Genomic DNA, 21,484 nt, shown 5'->3' on the forward strand with positions numbered 1-21,484 from the left:
AATAATCATTATTCCTATGGAGCAAAAAATTAAGGGACGACAAAGGGAGTAATTTAAGTAAATCCACCATGGGCCGTACCGTAGTTATTGACCATTCTACATAGATTTTACTTTTCGTTAATCATAATGCTTATCCCAATATAGTCTGAATGTGGGCAGGGTGACATTACCAATTACAAATAATAGGGAAATTCACACTGGACCTAATATTTATTGTGTCAACATAGCTAATACCAATTATTAGGAAGTGCTAAACTGTAAACAGTCATGAAGTATTATTATTAAGCAATCATAGTATTAGTACCCTAGCTAGATCAAGATTATTTTACTTCATTGTCTAAGAACATGCTTTTCATATGCAAAACATGTCTTTGTCCTGAATTATTCATGACAAATGTTAATCGGCTGATTGGAGAATGCCAAGAAATTTGAACCAACCATGGATCATGGTATAGTACTATAGTTGAACCTCCTATATAGATTTTATAAGGGGGGACTATTATTATAAAAAATTAGCGGAATCTATAAGTCCCCCCTTACAAGTCCCGTTTCCCATTATTTTTGCTATAGTCTAAACTTAAAAATAAAATTTATCTGAAATATGTTGTTATATACCAGAAGATATTAATATAAAGTCTCATAATATAAACTTTTTATATATTTTTTTTCCCTAATAATTGATTTTATATAATTAAGGTCAAACTTGTGCATCACTGCGGTGTAAAATTTAACCGTGCCAATTACTTTGAGATAGATAGAATATAAAGGCTTCTAGAATTCGAGCTACTTTGTATTTCTAGTCACCATGCTCACATCTACTTTTCCGTCCATATATTGAAAGATAGATACAATAGATATAAGATTATAAAGACAAACTACAAGTCTACAAGTACATTATTACACTCGATTATCATTTTCATTTATTTTCGCTTTTTATTGGTATACTACTTATTATGGAGAAATGGAGAATACAATCCACTTATTCCAATTGATTTTCTGTGGGCCTAAAATACACCAGTATATTCTAGACCATTATATTCTACACCTTACTATAAATAGCACATATATTGTCACGTACAATCAACAACCAAACTCTCAAATAAACCAACATATATACTCCTATCAATTCACTAACATTCTTAATGGAGTATTACTTGTTAATCAATACACTTTTCCTTTCTTTATTTGTAATCTTTTGCTATGTTTTTCGCAACAAAAATGGGCTCCCAACTAATTGGCCCCTAGTTGGGATGCTTCCTGCACTCCTCAAAAATTTGCATAATATTCATGACTTTTCTGTTGAACTTTTCGAAAATTCTAACATGACCTTTCATATTAAAGGCCCTTGGTTTGCTAATATGAACATTCTAGCTACCGTTGATCCTGCTAACATTAACCACATATATAGCAAGAAATTTGGATCTTTTGTTAAGGGTTCCAAATTTTACGAAATCTTTGATGTCCTTGGCGATGGGATCCTTAATTCGGATTCGGATATATGGAGTTACCATCGAAATGTGGCTCATTCTTTTCTTCATCATCCTCAATTCCTCCACTCTTTGATCAATATAACACGGAAAAAAGTCGAGAATGGACTAATCCCATTCTTTGACCATGTTTCTAAGCACGATATTGAGATTGACCTACAAGATGTATTCTTAAGGTTTATGTATGATATAATGTGTACGATTATGATGGACCACGATCCGTGGTCTCTTTCAATTGTTTTGCCTGAATTTCCACTCTTAAAGGCTGTGGCTAACCTCGAACACACTATTTTCACTCGTCACGTATTGCCAACATGTATATGGAAATTCCAAAGGTGGTTGAATATAGGAGGAGAGAAGAGGCACAAGCAAGCGTGGAAAATCCTTGATGACTTTGTTTACAAGTGCATAAATAAGAAGAGAGAAGAAAGGAGGAAAGGAACATCTAAGCCAAAGGATAATGAAATAGACCAGGTAAGTAGAGTAGATCTATTGACCTTATTTATGGATGCTGAACAAAATGCTATAAAGTTAAAGAGCCATGATAATAATGATAAATTTTTAAGGGATACAATTTCAAATTTTTTCTTGGCTGGGGGAGAGACAACAAGTACTGAACTAAACCTGTTTTTTTACCTTCTCTCAAAAAACCCTCAAGTTACTCACAAGATTAGAATAGAACTAGACGCGATGATGATACAAGTGAACAATAACTATGATAGGTTTCTAAGCAATTTCAAAGAGCTTAGTAGCCAACTAACATATCTTCATGCTACAATATGTGAAACACTAAGACTCTACCCTGCGTTAGTATTCAATCACAAGTCATCAATTGAGCCCGACGTCCTTCCTAGTGGTCATCGAGTGAATCCAAGTACTGAAATCATCTTCAACATGCATTCCATGGGAAGGATGAAATCGATATGGGGAGATGATTGCAACGAGTTCAAACCCGAAAGATGGATAACAGAAGGAGGGGTGATTAAACATGAGCCATCGTACAAGTTTGCGGTGTTTGGCGCAGGGCCAAGGACTTGCATGGGAAAGCAGATGGTTTTCACGCAAATGAAGATTGTAGCTGCCTACATCATCCGGCACTATGATATAAAACCTGTCGACGAAGGACAACCTCTTGTCCTCGATCTCTCTATAACTCTTCGTATGAAGCATGGATTTAAGGTAAAGATCATTCGTCGTTCTCAAAATTAGTTCAAGCACAAGTGATGCAAAATTATATGTTCAATTTATAAGTGTTGTGGTCCATTTTTGTTACACCAGTGTTATATGTGATATAGCAAAAATTTCAAGATTCTATAGATTATACAAGTATGTATTATTTCTTGTAAAATTTTCTTCTCAATATATGAATATATATGATCAAATTGTTCAATTCATGAAAAAAATGCTACTCCGTACGTGTTATCATATTTGTTATGTGAATTTATACAGGTATGATGTAGATTCTTACATACTTAAATTACTTTTACTTGGGTGCAATATATGTTATATATTTCCTTATGCGTACTCCATTTATTTCGTAATAATCTCAACTTTTTGACTTTTACACTATTTATTTGTTTACTTTAACTATATTTTTTTTTTAATCAATATATAAAAAACGCAAGGTTGCCATGTAAAATATTTTCATTATGTTAATTTTTTTTATATTTCCTAATACTCCGTAATATATAATAATAAATATATATGGTCAAAGTTATGCATTAGCATGTGTGTCGATCAAAGTGTTACGATTATTATGAAACGGAGGAAAGTTGTATATTTAATAAAGGATCATGGCTGAATATGGGCTAAAGATAGAAACATGAAGCCTGGTCCCAGCCCAAAATTTAACTTATACTACGATCATAACTTATTTTTGTCAAGAAAAGAACACACCCCTTAATTGAAGTAAACAATCAATTTACTTATTAATGCAGGTGTTACTAAGTAAATATGGGTTCACTTTAACAAACCCCTATCCGTATTAAAGTCTTCTTCTAATAAGATCTCATGGGTAAATGCATGAAAAGGACACAAGCAAGTACAAGTTGTAGCACAGACTGTCATACATACTGAATTAACTAGTTGATCTGTGATGTTTTGTTCCAGTTTTTGTAATGAACAACTCAACAAGATCTTTTATTTCGGTGTCAAAAAATTAATAATAATAATAAAAAAAATAAAAAAAAAAATCTGTGATTAGGAATTGAATTGGATCATGAAAATATTTTACAATATGAATCCAGTCACGACTAGATGTATATAGTATAATAAAATATAATCATTTGAAATTTTGTAAAAATCGTCTCAATGTAAATTTTCATAATAGTAACTTTTGAATTTCTTTTTTTTTTCTTTCTATTTTTTCTACTCCATATAATTTTTTTGTATTAATATTTAGAGATATTAAATATGAAATGTGTCAACTAAGAAGTATGCAATTACTCAACCCAAAAAATTGCAACCCTAAATTAAAACCAGTATGGCTGATAGCCCTAAATTCAAAAAAAATACATTTTTCTTATTTTAAATATAGCAAACCTTTCAAAAAAAAAAAATAGCACACCTTTTTGCGTGCACTTTGAGAAAAAAATAACAAATATAAAGGGATAAATTAATCATAATAATCTTGTACCTAAGCTTTCTCTAATTTTTGGAGTTAATATTATTTTGATAAAGTGGTCCGTTCACCTACTCTAATCAAATTTTTTTATAAATCATGGCAAAAAAAAAAAAAAAAATTAAAGAAAATACAGTAGATAAACTATGGAGTAATTATTTTCGTAGCTTAATGTGTGTCTTGACCATGAACACACGTTAGACAAACCAAATAAATACTCCGCAGTCCGCAATACTTCTCTGCTTTATTTTCTTCTACTTATTTGAGTTATTTCGCAACAAAATGGGCTTCCAACTAACTAATTATTGCTCCCTTGTTGGGATGCTTCCAGCACTTCTCATAAATGATCAATATAGGATGAAATCTAAGTTAGATTCACTGTGGAATTGGCGGGGTCCTCCTATCTAATTATCCACACAATAAATCGCTTGAAACCAGAAATTTGGTGAAGGAAACATAAACCTTTAATTTCGAAACAAAACAAGCAAAGAATCAAAGATAAAACCTTTAACCAAGAAGTGGATAAATGCAAATAAAAGTATGACAACTAATGTATACTAAACTATACAAGTATTAAATATATGTTTATATAATTATATTGAATAAAAGTATGACCTAATATGCAACTAATGTATAGTAAACTATATGAAAATATATGTTTATTGGCTCTTAAAAGTGATTACAGAACTCACTTATCATATTCGTAGTATAGAATTTAATAAGCACGTAGTATAGAAAAAAGGAAAAATTGATTTAAATGATCCAATCATTTGGCCATTCAAATCTATTAATCCAAATATTGGATTATTCATGAATAATCCAAGTTTTGAGGAGGGTTCTTATTTTATACTTCCTCCGTTTCTATTTACTTGACACGTTTAATTTAGGCACATATATTAAGGAGAGGAGAGAGAGTGACAGAGAATGAAAAAGCAAATGAGTTATCTTGTAAATGCAAGGTAAAAAATTTACTCTAAAAGGAAACGTGTCACCTAAAAAAAAAACTTCCTAAAAAGAAATACGTCTCAACTAAAAAGAAAAAGAGGTAGTATTTTTTTTTTTTTTGGCCAAACAAATCGCTTGACCTTAGACATCATGCCACCAGCCACGTGTCGTGTTTTCATTTATCCACAAAGTATTTTTCAATTTTTTTTAAACTAATTTTTCCCCTTTTTTCTCCTTATTCTTCCCTTTCCCTCCATAAATTCAAGCCCCCTATTTCCGAACACCTACCCTCCCCGTTCACACTTCCTTTTCCAGCCTCCCCACCCTTGTCAACCATCCTTCCCATTCCTTCTCCAAACACCTCAAAACCCTTCCTCTTTCCCCTCCTTTCTCGAATTCCGACCACCCACTAACCCTTCTGATTTTTGGGTTTTGGATTTTAGGTTCGTCCTCAAAATCCAATCCAATCCAATCAATCAAATTATGGCCGAAATAGGGAAACGAGGGGGTGGTCGGATTCAATGAGGGGAAGGGTAGGGATGGCAAGGGCTGCCACGAGGTGGCAGGGGATGTTGCTTGCTGAGGCTGGGTTCGGTTTTTTTAGAAATTGTTTTGAGTTTTTCTATATAGTGCTCCTGAGGTATTGACTTTTCCAAGCTGTGCCCACCCATTTTCAAAATTCTACGCTGTACCCCTAAGGTACCTTTAGTGTTTACGCTGTAACCCTACCCTAATCCTTCCGTTAACTTAAGTTAACTTTTCATTAACTTCAAAATAAATAAATTTAAAAAAAAAAACCCAAAAACACCCAAACACCTCTCTCTCCTCCATCACAAGTACCACCACCGCACCTCCAGCCGCACCACCACCGCACCACCGCCGCACCTCCAGCTGCACCACCGCACCATAGTGGCTCGCCCCTCTCTCCTCGACCCACCACCGCATCATCCTCCTCCCTCCTTCCTTCTCTTTCCAGATTTTCGACCATTTTTCAAAAAATTTTAGGCGTAATTCAAACAATCTCGACCAATTAAACTATATTCGCGCAGATTTTCATTGTAAAAATCAATTAAAACAAGTTTTGTGTATTTAATCTCGATCTAACTGAACCAAAATTGAAAATTTAACAATTAAAATCAAATTGGGGGAAAAGTTACGGTTTGGTGTCGTTTAATTGTTGAGGTGGTGCGGGACTGCTGCGGTGGTGTGGGAGGGGATTGGGGTGGTTGGTATTCCGAGGTGAGAGGAGAAGCTGGTCGGTGGCGTTTGCTGGTTCATGCGGCTGGTTTGTTTTGGTGCGGTGCAGTGCAGGGAGCAGTTGGGAGTAAGCACTACTAGAAAAAGGTCTATTTACGACCAAAATTCACGACCATACGCGTTTTTTGTCGCAATAAATCAGTATCAACATCGAGTTTATTAAGTGGTCGCGAATAGTATAGTTATTTACAACCAGTTACGAATCTCGTTGTACTTTGTCAATATTCTCGTCGTCAAAAATACCAAAATTTCGCCAAAAGTAAGGCGGGATTCTTCCCGGGTTTGCAATAACAATTACGTCCATATGAAATTTATTTACGACTAGTTAGTGGTTGTGTTTATCAAATAAACTTTATTTTTTAAAAAAATGCTTGAAATGACAATACAACTTCAATTAAAAATAAAAATAAATTAAAGTTGAAAATGAAAAAGAAAAGTCAGGAAATAAACCCTTTGTTTCCTTTGTCATTTCTTCACCGATTCACCGTCACTTTTTCATTTTCTCTTTCCAAGTTTGATAATTGTCAAAAGTGATTCTACTTGTTGAGCTTGGATTTTCCTCACTAATCTTAAATTTGATTAGTATTTTAGTAGATTCATACTCCAAAGGCCTAAAATTTGGATATAATTCGCTCAATTGTTCGATTTGTTCCAAGTTGCTAAGTGTTGAACTGTGATTGTGGGGGGAAAACCTGTTGAGGTAAGCCTAATCTTTTCAATTTTATTTTCGTTTAATCATCTTTATATGGGTTTAATTTTCTATTCATTTTTCTGTTTTCATTTCTAAGGTATAATTTTTTCTATGGGTTTAACTGCTTTTTTTAGGTGGTACAGGGTTAGCAAATTTGTCGTTGTTTTGGGTTTTGTTCTAGAAATTATCAGTAGAGATGGAAGAATGGGGTTTTTATAGTGGGAATTTTAGAAAAGAAAGTGAAAGTTAATTAAATAATAGTTTGAGGAATCCAAAAGATTACTTCATTTGTTAAATAGTTTGGCCTTAATTTAACCAATTATGTTTTGTAGTGGGAAGAACAAAGAGTAAAATATTAGTAGGAGCAGAGTATATGTGATATGACGTCTTTAAGAAAAATTGAGTTTTTTTTAACAAGAATATGCATCTACATACCTTCAGAATAGGCAAAATTGGATGAATGTCTTTAGAGCTTAACTTTTTCTTGTCTTCTTTGTAAATGATTATGTAGTAAAGTAAGATAGTTGTTCTGCTTCTTTATTTTTATGTAATTTATATGTAAGCCACATACTTTTATACAAAGTATGAGTGATCCCATATAGTGGGTCTTTCGATTTAATCATAAAGAATAGATTGAAAATAAAGTGATTAACTTATAGTAATTCTTTTTGTTTATTATTGAATATATGTTGTTAATGTTTCATATGTTTGCCCCACATTAATCGTATGACACTAAACTTTTTGCTCTTGGTTCTTGTGATTGGTATTTTTGTCTTATATGCTAATTAATTGGTGAAAAATTTATAGTAATTCTCAATTTGTTGGTTTATTTAACTATATTGTTTATAAGGTGCACATAGTATAGCTATGGATGATATTGGATCTTTCTTGTTTGACCATTTTCCTTTTAAGTCCATTCCTTTGATTGTTACATATTAAAATTATAATTAAATTGCTAAGTTAAATAGCTATTGGTACCTAGGATTAACTATACTTTATTGTACTATATGCTTATATGTTGTCTTCAACAAATCATGGTAAAAAAATCTTTAAGGGTGATGTAAATTTGTAATTTCATATTATGGCACCTTGTAAACTATGGATGAAACTAGCAGGAGATGATCGTTTGAATAATGAATATGAAACTGGAGTTGAAAATTTTATTAAATATGCATTTGAGAGGACAGGTGAAAAAGAGAAGATTAAATGTCCTTGTGTAAAATGCAAAAATTCATCATTTGGTTCTCAAAATATGGTTAGAGATCATTTGCTAACCTTTGGCATCATCCAAAGTTATACATTTTGGTATCATCACGGGGAGAGGGTGGGTGAGAATTTCTTTGAATCACCAACAAGAAATCATGGTGATGAGTTATTAGAAAGTGATAACGAAGCAGAGATACAAACAATGCTTAGGGATATTTTTCCTAATTGTGATATTCCTGAAAATGATATGTATATGGATTCACCTACTTGTATACCTGAAAATCCAAATAATGATGCAATGAGATTTTATAGATTGTTTGATGATTTTCAAAAACCATTGTATGAAGGCTCAAACTCATCCAGATTGTCTGCAATTGTTAATCTGCTTCACATTAAAACTCTTGGTAGATGGAGTAATGAGTCATTTACTATGTTGCTGCAATTTTTGAAAACTCAGCTACTACCAAAAGAGTCATCCCTTCCTGATTGTTTTTATGATGCTGAAAAGACTGTTAAAGATTTAGGTCTCTCTTATCAAAAGATAGATGCATGTGTTAATGACTGTATGCTCTTTTGGAAAGATGATGAACAATTAGAATGTTGTAAAGTATGTAAGGCTGCTAGGTGGAAGCAAGGTAAGCATAGTGGAGAAACTAGAACCAACAAAAAAGGTAAGAGAATACCCCAGAAGGTACTTCGTTATTTCCCACTAAAGCCTAGACTTCAACGTTTGTTCATGTGTTCTAAGACAGCCTCTGATATGAGATGGTATCATGACAGACATATTGAAATTGGTGTGATTAATCACCCTGCTGATGGTAAAGCATGGCAACATTTTAATGAACAACATGCAACCTTTTCTTCAGAACCTCGTAATGTCAGGTTAGGGTTAATTAGTGATGGATTCAAACCATTTTCTAATATTGCAAATTCATATAGTATTTGGCCTGTTATGCTAGTCCCATATAATTTACCTCCTTGGGTTTGTATGAAACAATCTAATATGATGTTGTCAATGCTTATACCTGGTCCAAGAGGTCCTGGGGATGCAATTGATGTCTATTTACAACCTTTGATAGAAGAGTTGAAAGAGTTATGGGAAGTGGGTGTTGAAACCTATGATGCATCCAAAGGTGAAAACTTCAAATTACATGCATCTTTACTTTCTACTATTAACGATTTTCCTGCTTATGGAATATTATCTGGATGGAGTACAAAGGGAAAATTGGCTTGTCCTTGTTGTCACAAAAAAAATACTTCTTTGAGGTTGAAAAATTGTTCTAAGCATGTCTATATGCGTCATCGACATTTTCTTCCTGTTAATCACCCGTGGAGAAGGAAGAAAGATGTTTTTGGGAAAAAGGAAAAAGGAGAGCCACCTAAGCCATTGTCCGGGAACGAAGTGCTTGAGCAAGTAGGAGATCTTGAAGGTGTTTGTTTTTCTAAGGATCCTACTAAGAAAACTAAAGTATGTCACAAAACTAGAGGGGATAATTGGAACAAAAAAAGTATTTTTTTTCAGTTACCTTACTGGAAAACACTTTTGTTGCGACACAATTTAGATGTAATGCATATTGAAAAGAACATTTGTGATATTATTTTGGGAACCATAATGAATATCAAAGGGAAAACAAAAGATACAACTAACTCTCGTCTTGATATGGAGGCATTGGGTATTATGGAAAAACTTCATCCTATATCTAAGGGTGATAAAACTGAATTGCCTCATGCACCTTATACATTAACTAAGAGTCAAAAAGAGATATTGTGTAAATTTTTAAAAGACCTGAAAGTTCCAGATGGGTTTGCTGCTAATATTTCTCGTTGTGTGAATGTGAAAGAGTGTAAGATTACAGGATTAAAGAGTCATGATTGTCATGTTTTGTTACAAAGTGTACTTCCTCTTGTAATACGTGGCCTTTTGGTAAAAGATGTATCTAAGCCTTTAATTGAGTTATGTCAGTTTTTCAGTGTCTTGTGTGCAAAATCTGTACAAGTTGAGCACCTTGAAAAAATTAAATCCCAAATTCCTCTGATTCTTTCTAAGTTAGAAGCATGGATGCCACCTTCTTGTTTTGATGTAATGCTGCATTTAAGTGTTCACTTAGTAGATGAGGTAATTCTTGGTGGGCCTGTACAATTTCGTTGGATGTACCCTGGAGATCAATATCTTCATACACTGAAGTTATATGTGCGTAACAAAGCCCGTCCTGAGGGTTCAATAGCAGAGGGTGATCTGGTGGATGAGTGTATGACCTTATGGTCAAGGTACTTAAATGATGTTGAAACAAGGTTTAATCGTCTTGAGAGAAACCATGATGCTGAAAACAAAAGCTTGAAAAAGATTTCTATATTTTCTCACTCGGGAAGATCATTAGGAGCCGCAAAGAATAACAATTTTGATGTGGAAGAAAGGCAACAAGCACACATCTATGCCTTGAAAAATTGTAGCGAAGTTGAACAATTCTTACGGTAAGTGTATCAAATTAAAATTATTAACTTGTTGAATTTGTGTAATTTCTTAATAACTCGATCAATTTGCAATGTAGGGAATATGCTGATATAATATCAAATGAGGGTGTTGAACTATTTGCACAAGAGCAAGGTGCAAACTTTGTAGTATGGTTCAGAAAAAAAAGTATGTGTCTGTACCAACAGAATTAAATATTTTTTGCCCTTTTATATGTAACTTTTATGATGTTTATCATATATATTTTTTTTGTATGTTTCAGGTTGAGAAGTTACATGAAGAAAACAATAATTGTCCTTATGGGGATGAGCTTTTGTCCTTATCTCGTGGTCCTATTCAATATGTTAAATCTTATAGTGGATATGTTGCTAATGGGTTTAGGTTTTATACAGTTCAGCGTGATAAATCTTTAGCAACACAAAATAGTGGAGTAGTGGTATTAGGTGATACAGGTGATGGCCACGAAAACTTGGTCTTCTATGGTGTGTTGACAGAAGTGATCAAATTGGAGTATTTGGGAGGCAATTATATAGTCTTTTTTCGCTGTGATTGGTTTGATGTGCTAGATTCTAGAAGAGGCATTAATGTGGATAAATTTGGGTATGTTAGTGTTAATAGCCAACGATTCTTGAAAACAAATGAACCCTTTGTGTTAGCAAGTCAAGTATCACAAGCATTTTATGCAGCCGATGTTGTAAACAAAGGTAGTTGGCGAGTTGCAGTTAAGACCAAACCTCGAGCTACTTATGACATGTCAATGGGGGAACAAGTATCTGATGATGATGATGCTGCATATCAGGAAGGGGAATCTTTTGTGCTGAATTTTGTTACACATGAATCAGAATACACACATAATGGAATAAACATTGAAGATAGGATTGATGTGGAACCTGAGATCGTTGATGCTTCTACTTTGACAAAAAAACGAAAAAGAAACTAATAAAAAAACTAGTTACTTGTGTTTTAATGTGGTTGAGTTCTTATATTAGTTAATTTTATTTATTTTGTATTGTATTTCCTTTTGACATTGCTGTTTTTTGTGTTACTGTTAATTTTTTTTTTGTCTTTATTTTCTTTTCTGTTCAATTTCACACCAGATTTTTATGCTATTTTATTAAAACTAACCCATTAATTTTTTGCATTGTACGATGAAAGTTATCTTTTGTAGGGAAATGGCACCAATTGGGAAGAAGCCTACATATCTTGCACCTGGACAACTTGGTTCATCACGTGGTTCAAGGTTAAAAGCATCTTTTCTTCTTGGAATGTTGAGCAAGACACCTTCTGAAATCACGAGTAAAGATCATCAAGCTCCAAATGCCTCTAAAAATAGGAGGGTTGTGAATCAAAATACCAATGGAACACCTAGAGATGAGGAGATGAATGACGGCAATGACCGTGAAAATCTCATTGAAGCATTGAATTTGGATGTCGATAATGAAGATATGATGCAGAGATGTATTAATAATGCTGCCCTTAGTGACTTTATCGATCAGAATTCTTTGCAATCAAGAGTCTTCACCAAACCAAGAGGAAGGTATTTTATTAACTTTTATCCTACAATTTGTATAATGTTATTGCATTATAATTGTTTGATCAAAAAAATTTTAATGATAAGTATGTAACTCAGCAACAAGGAAGAGAAATCGAAGACCTGATTCAAAGCCAAGGGGTGTAAACAAGTGCAAGAAAGTAGCAAATTTAAAAGAAGGTGAAAAGTTGGAGGTTGACTTTTATATGAGTGGTCCAGTTGGTGAAAACCATAAAGATTTGTCACGACACATGGGAAAACTTGTTCGAGATCGCACAATATGTCCTGTTAGAGTGCATTCATGGGATGAGATAGATAATGCTACGAAGGAGCATTTGTGGCTGTCAGTTCTGGTAAAGTACTAGTTTATGATTTATATGTAGTATATTCTGTTCCATTAATACTTTTTTTTTAAACTAGGATTGAATTAATTCATATAATTGTGTAGAACAAATTTGCTGGTAAAGGATTTGAATTAGATCGTAGATCAACTATTGATCATATGAAGAGATTGTGGCAAAATTGGAGAGGCATATTGATGCAAGAGTCAATAATTAAGAAAGGTGGTCTTGAACATGCTTTGAAGCAAACACCTAATGATTTAACTCCAGAAGACTGGGAGTGGCTTGTGAAAGAGCATTTTTCAAGTCCTTCTTTTATAGTAAGTTTGATAATATTTAGCCAATCTTTATAAAAGTGACAATGCTATTTATTTTTAATTTTCTGTTATGTATTACAAAAAGTTAGCTCAAGAAATTCCAGCAACCGAGAAAAACTTACCATGCCTCATCACACTGGTAGTACACCTTTCAGACAAATTATTTGGGAAGAAATGGTAAGATTAACTTCTACTTATAGCCTTAAATTTTGTACTACTGGATAATAATAATATTGTGACGATCTGATTAACTTTGAAGGGTGGAAAAGAAGGAAAGGATCCACCTCCTATTTCTGCTATTTTCAAGAAGACTAGATCAGGGAAGTCAATGAACTTAAAAGAGCCTGAAATTGCAAAATATGTATGTCATCTTTGTAGTTTTAAAAAAAACTAACATCATTATATATGTGTGGAACTAGTATAATGATTTTTTTCTAAAAATTTCTGTAGGATGAGATAGTAAGTGTGGAAACAGAAAATCCATCACTCTCACACTTTGACGTTGTTGAAAAATGCTTTGGGCCACAAGATCGTGGTACTGTAGTTTGTTTTGGCTTTGGTGTAAGACCTAAGGATGTACGAGGCCCTTTACCTACTAGAGCAGATCTCACAGCAAGTCTCCACGAGAAACAGAAAGAGAATAATGATCTTCAAAAGAGAATGGATGAAATGGAAAAAACTCATTAAGAGGAGCGTGAGGCCAACAACAAAAAGATGGACGATTTAGCAAAAAACTCAATATGTTCATGTCAATGTATATGCAACAAGCTAGTAGTGGTGGTGATCAAGCTAATCCTAATGCTAATTGAAACTAAGGTAAGATGACTTTTAAACATATATATATATATATTTTTTTTATCCTTTTTGTCTATACTTATCTATTGATGATTTTCTTTTTTAACTTGAAACCTCAAGTGATAAATGGTACTAATATAAAAAATTGCATCAACTTTGTTTATGTTGTGCGCACTTTGAGTATAAAGTTTAATATATGATATGCTAATATATAATATGCTGATTAAGTCAGGGGCTTTTTAGGATAGCTCATTTGTTGTTTGTCTATGATACTCTTGTTCTAGCATGAGGTGGTTCATTACTTTTATGTAGTACACGATCTGTATTGCTTGCTTCCTAATTTTGCTGTCATTGGGCAAGCTTTGTAGTTTTCTTTTAGCTGCTGCTATTTTATGTTGGTTGTTATTTTATGTTGGTTGCTTGGAGGTGGTTCTAATATGTTTGATTGTCTATCCTAAATATTACCTGTGTTTCAATGGATTGCAGGGATATATAGTAGATATTATTGGAACAACTTTTGAAGACTCGACAAAGCTCAACATGCTCATGGAAGCTTCTATTTTGGTGATTGATCGAATCCACTAATTTTAGTTAGATCAATACTTTTGATATATTCTAACTTTAGTTTATTGGAAATATTCTAAGCACATCGTATATATGATGATTTTTGCTATTTTGGACGATTAAAGAATGTGTATCCTTACTTTTGAATATTTGTAATTGACATTGTGTTAAACTATATATGATATCAATGAGCAAGTTTGGAGTTATTATAAGGGTGTGCTAAATTGCAACTTTATAACTATTTTGATGAGTATATTATTTGTGTAGAAATTATATTTAAAATTTATACATAAAAAAATGATGATAAGAAATTTGGTCGTAATTATAAAATTATTCGTGGTAAGTAATTAACATTAAATAATCAGAAAAAACAATCGCGACAAGTAATCTAGTCGTGAATGTGTACAATTGTTGTCTATGAGGAAAATGACGACAAGAAATCTGGTCGTAATTATAATATTTATTTGTCGTAAGTAATTAACATTACATTATCATAAACATTAATTACGACAAGTAATTTGGTCGTGAATGTGTACAATAACGACAAGAAATCTGGTCGTAATTATAAAATTTAGTTGTCGTAATTAATTAGCATAACATTATCGGAAACAATAATTACGACAAGTAATCTGGTCGTGAATGTGTACAATAACGACAAGTTTTGTACCTCGTCGCAAAAAACTTAATTACGACGAGCCTTCAAAACCAGTCGTCAACTTTTCGCGACCAAGCCTATAGCGACGACTGTCGACCATACGCGTTTCTCGTCGTAAAATCCCTTTTACGACCAGATTAAGCTCATTTGCAACTGGAAAACTCGTTGTAGATGAACTATTTTCTAGTAGTGAAGGTTGTGGGTTTTCCGGTGCCGGAGGGGATTGGGGTGGCTGGTATTCCAGCAGGAAGTGGGCGGTCGAGGAGAGAGAGGCTGTGGGAGTGCGGCGGTGCGACTAGATTATCGAAAGTGCAGCGGTGCGGCTAGAGGTGTAGTGGTGGCTGGTGGGTAATTGTGACTTGTGAGGGAGGAGAGAGAGGTGGTTGGGTTTTTTTTTGTTTTTTTGTTTTTAATTATTTATTTTGAAGTTAACGGAAAGTTAACTTAAGATAACAGAGGGATTAGGGTAGGGTTACATCTTAGACACTAAAAGTACCTTAGGGGTACAGCGTAGAATTTTGAAAATGGGTGGGTACAGCTTGGAAAAGTCAATACCTCAGGGGCACTATATAGAAAAACCCAAATTTTTTTTATTCTTTTGATTTTTTTTCTTATATATATAAACCAATCGATTGTAGGCTGACACACTTATAATAACAAGTTAGATGACTGGTTGAAAGCATTTAAATAGACCAAGTTATAAAGTTGGGATTATTAAACAATAATTGATAATTGACATTATTTTAAGCAAATCAGCAAAATTGAGATTATTCCTGATAATTTTTATTCACAAAAGTTACAAATTCCAATTATCTCATAACTTAGTATCCTCGTTTTTTTTTTAAGTTTAAGCTAATGGTTGAAGTCCAAAAACAAACAACTATTTTGTAAAGAATATATATTTGTTTTGTAAAGAACATCCAATTTTATGTTTTTTTTTTTATATCTAAAGAACATCTGTAATATTTATAAGGAATTTTACAATTACCACCTGCAATTGTTGCTGTTTTAGCAATTACCACCTACAATTTTTTTTTTTTTGAATTTTACCATATACTATTTTTTAAAACATTAAAACTTCCCGCCTACTTGGCTCTGAACTCAACTGTGTTGTTATGTGGACCTACTAACTACCTTCTCACCTTATTTTCCTCTTTTCTTCTTTTTTTTTTCTCTCAATTTCTCATTCCCCTATATTGTACTCCTCTTAAAATTGGGGGGGGGGGATCTCAAATTAAATTACATGTTAATTATTTCACGAATTGAAGTTTTTCTCCAATTTTGAGATGATTACAATACAAGGGAATGAGAAATCGAGTGAGAAAGAAAGAAAGGGATGGAAAAGGTAGTTGATGGGCCCCATATGATTCACTTTTGAGTTGAGAGCCAAGTAGGTGAAAAGTTTTGATGTTTTAAAAAATAGTAAGTGGTAAAATTAAAATATAAAATTGTAGGTGGTAATTGCTAAAATAGTAACAATTGTAGGTGGTAATTGTCAAATTTTCCTATTAATAAAGAACATGAAAATATTATATAATGTACATTATTTATATGTACCCACCATAATTTAAAGACAAAATTCAAAGAACATTACACCATAAGCAATGAACATTATTACATCACAAGTAAAACTATATCACACAAACAATAAAAAAAAAATGTACATATGTTCTTTTCACTCTTTTTTGGTGTAAATAATTTTTTTTTTTTTTTTTTTTTACTTTAGGCATATGTTTATTACATTTTAATAGTGCGTTCTTTTTACATCTGTATGATCTTAATTTACATTGTTTTTCTTAAAATAAACACTTGTATAATATGTTCTTTCCACCTGTAGGAACCACAAACCACACACTGACTATGATTAGGGGTGACAATATCATCCAAACCCGATGGATAACCATCCACCCGATCCAAATATATGGATGAAAACCCGAACTTAAGCGGATGACGGATGGATGATGGATGAATCGAGTGACGGATCGGGTCAGATACGGATGATGATACATCCAACCCATCACCCGATCCATCACCCGATCCATCCATCCACCCGTTAAATTTATATAAAAAAAAATAAAAATAAATACTTCTTTTAATAATTTAATGTCTATTATAGTGTTAGGAATTGACATTTGTTTTAATTTAGTAAAAAAGGAACAAGTATTAGAAAGATGTATCAAAGTTTTAATAAAATTGATCATTTTTTTTTCAAATCTTGATTTTAATTATGAAAATGAAAAGTTTTATTTATATATTTATTTCACCCGAATTATCACCCGATCCACCCGATTCATCTATGGATGACGGATGGATCGGATGTGGATGAAAAAAAATTAGGTGATGGATGAGTCGGGTGATGGATGGATCGTTGGTGGATGGAGGCGGATGAAGCATCACCCGACCCACCTCCGATCCATTGTCATCTCTAGCTATGATAGTCTCCATTTTGCTATGTCTGGCACTTCTCAAGTTCTGATCAGTTGTCCCACTAAAATTCAATCATTTAACTTCAGATTTTATAATAATCCAACTTTAATCAATCATTTAAATAATCCAATTATATGTCATTTTTAAATAATCTAAACTTTAGTATGCATTTCTTTAATAGGCCCAAGTGACTAATAACCTACTAATAAAATTGTCAACTTCTTGTTTACAATTGTAAAAAAATTTAAGTCCTCGTCAAAAAATTATAAGTCCTCGTAAAAAAAAAATTATAAGTCACTTGAGCCAGTTAAAAACGAATGGTTATTAAAATCAGGATAATTTTATCAATAACGTATGATGGAGTAGGGAGAAATTCGGGGACTTTGTGAAGGAATTACAGGATTGTAGATCGAAGATGGAGAGACTTATGAAGGAAGAACAATCCGAGGAAGTTATTGCTCAAATGAGGGCAATTGATGACATAATGGATGAATTGGAGAGGAGAGAGGAAATGTATTGGAAACAAAGAAGTAGGCAAGATTGGTTGAAACATGGCGATAAAAATACTTCTTTTTTCCATACAAAGGCAAAGCAGAGGTTCGAGAGAAATAGCATCAAGAAAATAAAAGATGAAGCAGGGAATGTTTTTGAAGAGGAAGAACAAATTACAGAGATTTTTGTTCAATATTTTACGGAGCTCTTTGCGGGGAACCGCCACATTGAGACCGACCCTGTGATCGAGAAAGTGACCCCACTGGTCAGTGACAGACAATGTAGCGCTCTAAATGTCGTCTTCACTGCTGAGGAGGTGCGAACTGCTTTATTCCAGATGCATCCAACAAAGGCTCCAGGGCCCGATGGTATGTCCGCCATATTTTTTCAAAAATTTTGGGACATTGTGGGGGTGGATGTAGTTGATAAAGTGCTAAATATTTTGAATAATAATGGTGACACAGGTTCTATTAATCAGACTCACATTGTTCTAATTCCGAAAAAAAAAAGTGTGAGTCTCCTGTTGATTATAGACCTATTAGTCTTTGCAATGTAATTTATAAAATTGTCACCAAAGTACTAGCTAATCGTCTTAAGTTAGTTTTACCTTTTATTATACACGAGTCGCAGAGTGGATTTGTTCCTGGGAGATTGATCACTGATAATGTTTTGGTGGCATATGAATGTTTCCACTACCTCAGAAAGAAGAAAACAGGGAAGAAAGGTTTTCTAGGGCTAAAACTTGATATGAGTAAGGCCTATGATAGAGTAGAGTGGGTTTTTCTGGAGAAAATGATGTTAAAATTGGGTTTGCCGGGCAACTTGGTTAGATTAATTATGAACTGTGTTAGCTCTGCAGAGTTTGATGTCTTAGTAAATGGGCAACCATCAAGAAGATTCAAGCCTAGCAGGGGTCTTAGACAAGGTGATCCCCTATCTCCTTTTCTGTTTATTATGTGTGCAGAAGGTTTGTCGGCTCTTCTTTGTGATGCGGAAAGCAAGAAACTCATCCATGGTGTTAAAATTGGGAGACAGGTTCAACCTATTTCTCATTTATTTTTTGTGGATGATAGCCTTCTCTTTGTGAGAGCGACGGAGGAGGAAATTGAGAATGTATTACATATTCTCTCTACCTATGAGTTAGCATCGGGACATAAACTGAATATGGACAAATCAGAGGTGTCTTTCAGCCGAAACATTGAACAAGAACGGAAAACTATGCTTCAGATGAAGTTATCTTTTAAGGCAGTCGAAGGACATGACAAGTATCTTGGTTTGCCAACCTACATTGGTGGATCGAAGAAACAAGTGTTCCAAAATATTCAGGATCGTGTTTGGAAAAAACTCAAAGGGTGGAAAGAAACTTTTTTGTCTCAAGCGGGTAAAGAGATTCTAATTAAATCAATTGCTCAAGCGATTCCAACGTATGCAATGCAATGTTTTGCGCTTCCGGCTAGTATCCTCAATGAAATTGAAAGGCTGTATCGACATTTCTTTTGGGGGCAAAAAGGTGAAGAAAGGAAGCTGTGTTGGGTGGCGTGGGAGAAGTTGTACACATCTAAGAAGGATGGAGGGCTTGGATTTAGAAATATGAGAAACTTTAATAGTGCTCTTTTGGCAAAACAAGCTTGGCGTATTATTTCAAATCCGGAGTCTCTTGCGGCAAGAGTTTTAAAAAGGAAGTACTTTCCTCACACAACATTATTTGATGCAAAAGTGTGCCCAAATGCAAGCTACACATGGAGGTCGATTTTGGGAGCTAGAAATGTGTTGGTGAAGGGAGCTAGAAAGGCAGTCGGTAATGGCTCTACCATTAGCATTTGGCACGACCCTTGGGTGCCGAATCTGCCTGGTTTTAAGGTTGCAACGATTCATGGTGGGAATGATGATGGACTTACAGTTGTGCGTGATTTATGGGTGGACAGATCCTGGAATTTGGAGGCCTTAAATACACTCTTCTCTCAGGTGGAAATTGCAGAAATTTGCAACATCCCTATCCCTCTATACGATAGGTTGGATTCATGGGTGTGGCAGCACACTAAGGATGGGCAATACTCAGTCAGAAGTGCTTATAACCTGATCACGGTGGAGCAAAAACATAGCAAAGCTTCTACTTCGAGTTTGAACTGTAATTTTGAGTGGAATGCTATATGGCACGCTGAGGTCCCTCCGAAAGTGAAACACTTTGCGTGGAGAGCTGTTAAGGGAGCTGTGGCAGCCCGCCAAAGTCTGATACATAGAGGTATGCAAATTGACCCTATATGTCCTCTTTGTGGAGTTGAGTCTGAGAGTGTATTGCATATGCTAACCCAATGTGTAGATGCTAAACGCATATGGTATCTCTCACCCTTAAGGCTAGAGGTTGAGAGGTACAAGGGGAATTCTTTCTGGGAATGGTGTAACTCGGTTCGAAGGAGGAATAAGGATGGGGAATGGTGGAACCTGTTTTTATGTTTATTATGGGGAATTTGGATCCGAAGAAATGCGTGGGTTTTTGAGGGGAAGAGAAGGGATGTGACGGAGGTTATACACAAAGCAGTAAGCATGGCAGGGGAGTATGCTTTGGCTCAAAACACTTCTATTGAGAGTAAGTCTTGCTTGCAATTGAATGATCGATGGAAACCTCCTGCTCTTGGAGTGGTTAAAGTCAACACAGATGCAGCAATTTTCAAACCGAATGGTGTAGGATTGGGGGCGGTTATGAGAGATGCTGTAGGTGATGTAGTGGCCTCAATGTGTTTGCCCCTAAATGGCAATTATGATGTTGATATTGCTGAAGCTCTCGCTATAAGACATGCCTTAAGTATTGCTATCGACTCGGGTTTTAGGAATGTAAGTATGGAAACTGATTGTCTTAAGCTCCATAGTTACTTAATCAAGGGCTGCACTCCTCCTACTGCTTTCGGATCGATTGTGAATGATATACTTCAATTATCTAGTAGTTGTTCTTATTGTGATTTTTCCTTAGTTAGAAGAAATGGCAACCGTGTTGCTCATGCCCTTGCCAAGCTTTGTTCTTCTTTCGATTCACTTAGAGTGTGGATGGAAGAGGTTCCTCAAAGTGTTTATGAGGTTGTAATGGCTGACTTTAGCCCTTCTTTTGATTAATAAATGATAAAATAGAGAAGAATAGAAAATAATTGGAATAGAATTGCTTGCCTTCTCATTGAAAAACATTGGGAATATATAGAGTTACAAAGATATCAGGAATTAACTAAAATATAAAAGATAAATATAAGGAAATATTCTATCAAATCTCCTAATATACGATAATATCTCAATACCCCCCCTCAAGTTGGAGCATGGGGATCAAAAATGCCCAACTTGGAGAGAAGATAATCAAATTGTGCTTTCCCAAGTGCCTTTGTAAAAATGTCAGCAAGCTGTGAAGATGTCAAAACATGAGAAGTAGATAGCCATCCCTCAGTAATAGCATCACGAACAAAGTGACAATCGATCTCAATGTGCTTTGTACGTTCATGAAAAACCGGATTCTTTGCAATGTGCAGAGCTGCCTCATTATCACAAAATAACTTAATTGCCTTTGGATGTTGCACACCAAGACTCAATAACAAAGCCTTCACCCATTTTAGCTCTTTAGAACACGAAGACATGGACCTATACTCGGCCTCCGAAGAAGAGAAAGAAACTGTTGGTTGCTTCTTAGTTTTCCATGAAATAGGAGA

The 21,484-nt window shown here is 34.3% G+C and overlaps 2 protein-coding genes, 1 long non-coding RNA gene and 1 pseudogene across 3 annotated transcripts; all 4 read left to right on the forward strand.

Moving 5' to 3' along the window:
• Positions 1–1,100: 1,100 nt before the first annotated feature.
• On the forward strand, positions 1,101–2,696 carry LOC145625401 (alkane hydroxylase MAH1 pseudogene; annotated as a pseudogene).
• Positions 2,697–8,081: 5,385 nt separating this feature from the next.
• LOC145625402 (uncharacterized) lies at positions 8,082–11,616 on the forward strand. Its single transcript, XM_081678449.1, has 3 exons — positions 8,082–10,678; positions 10,756–10,825; positions 10,939–11,616. The coding sequence occupies exons 1-3, from the start codon at positions 8,082–8,084 to the stop codon at positions 11,614–11,616; spliced, it is 3,345 nt and encodes a 1,114-aa protein (XP_081534575.1).
• A 232-nt stretch (positions 11,617–11,848) lies between these two features.
• Positions 11,849–13,197, forward strand: LOC145625403 (uncharacterized). The gene is made up of 6 exons (XM_081678450.1): positions 11,849–12,065; positions 12,157–12,213; positions 12,307–12,560; positions 12,656–12,868; positions 12,951–13,042; positions 13,125–13,197. Exons 1-6 carry the CDS (start codon positions 11,849–11,851, stop codon positions 13,195–13,197), a joined length of 906 nt encoding a protein of 301 aa, XP_081534576.1.
• A 400-nt stretch (positions 13,198–13,597) lies between these two features.
• LOC145617251 (uncharacterized) lies at positions 13,598–14,430 on the forward strand. The gene is made up of 2 exons (XR_014107690.1): positions 13,598–13,681; positions 14,147–14,430. It is a non-coding gene; the product is annotated as an uncharacterized LOC145617251 (long non-coding RNA).
• The last annotated feature ends 7,054 nt before the right edge of the window (positions 14,431–21,484 follow it).

This window comes from Chenopodium album, chromosome 3 (genome assembly GCF_948465745.1).
Source record: "Chenopodium album chromosome 3, dcCheAlbu1.1, whole genome shotgun sequence".
Classification (NCBI taxonomy): domain Eukaryota; kingdom Viridiplantae; phylum Streptophyta; class Magnoliopsida; order Caryophyllales; family Amaranthaceae; genus Chenopodium; species Chenopodium album.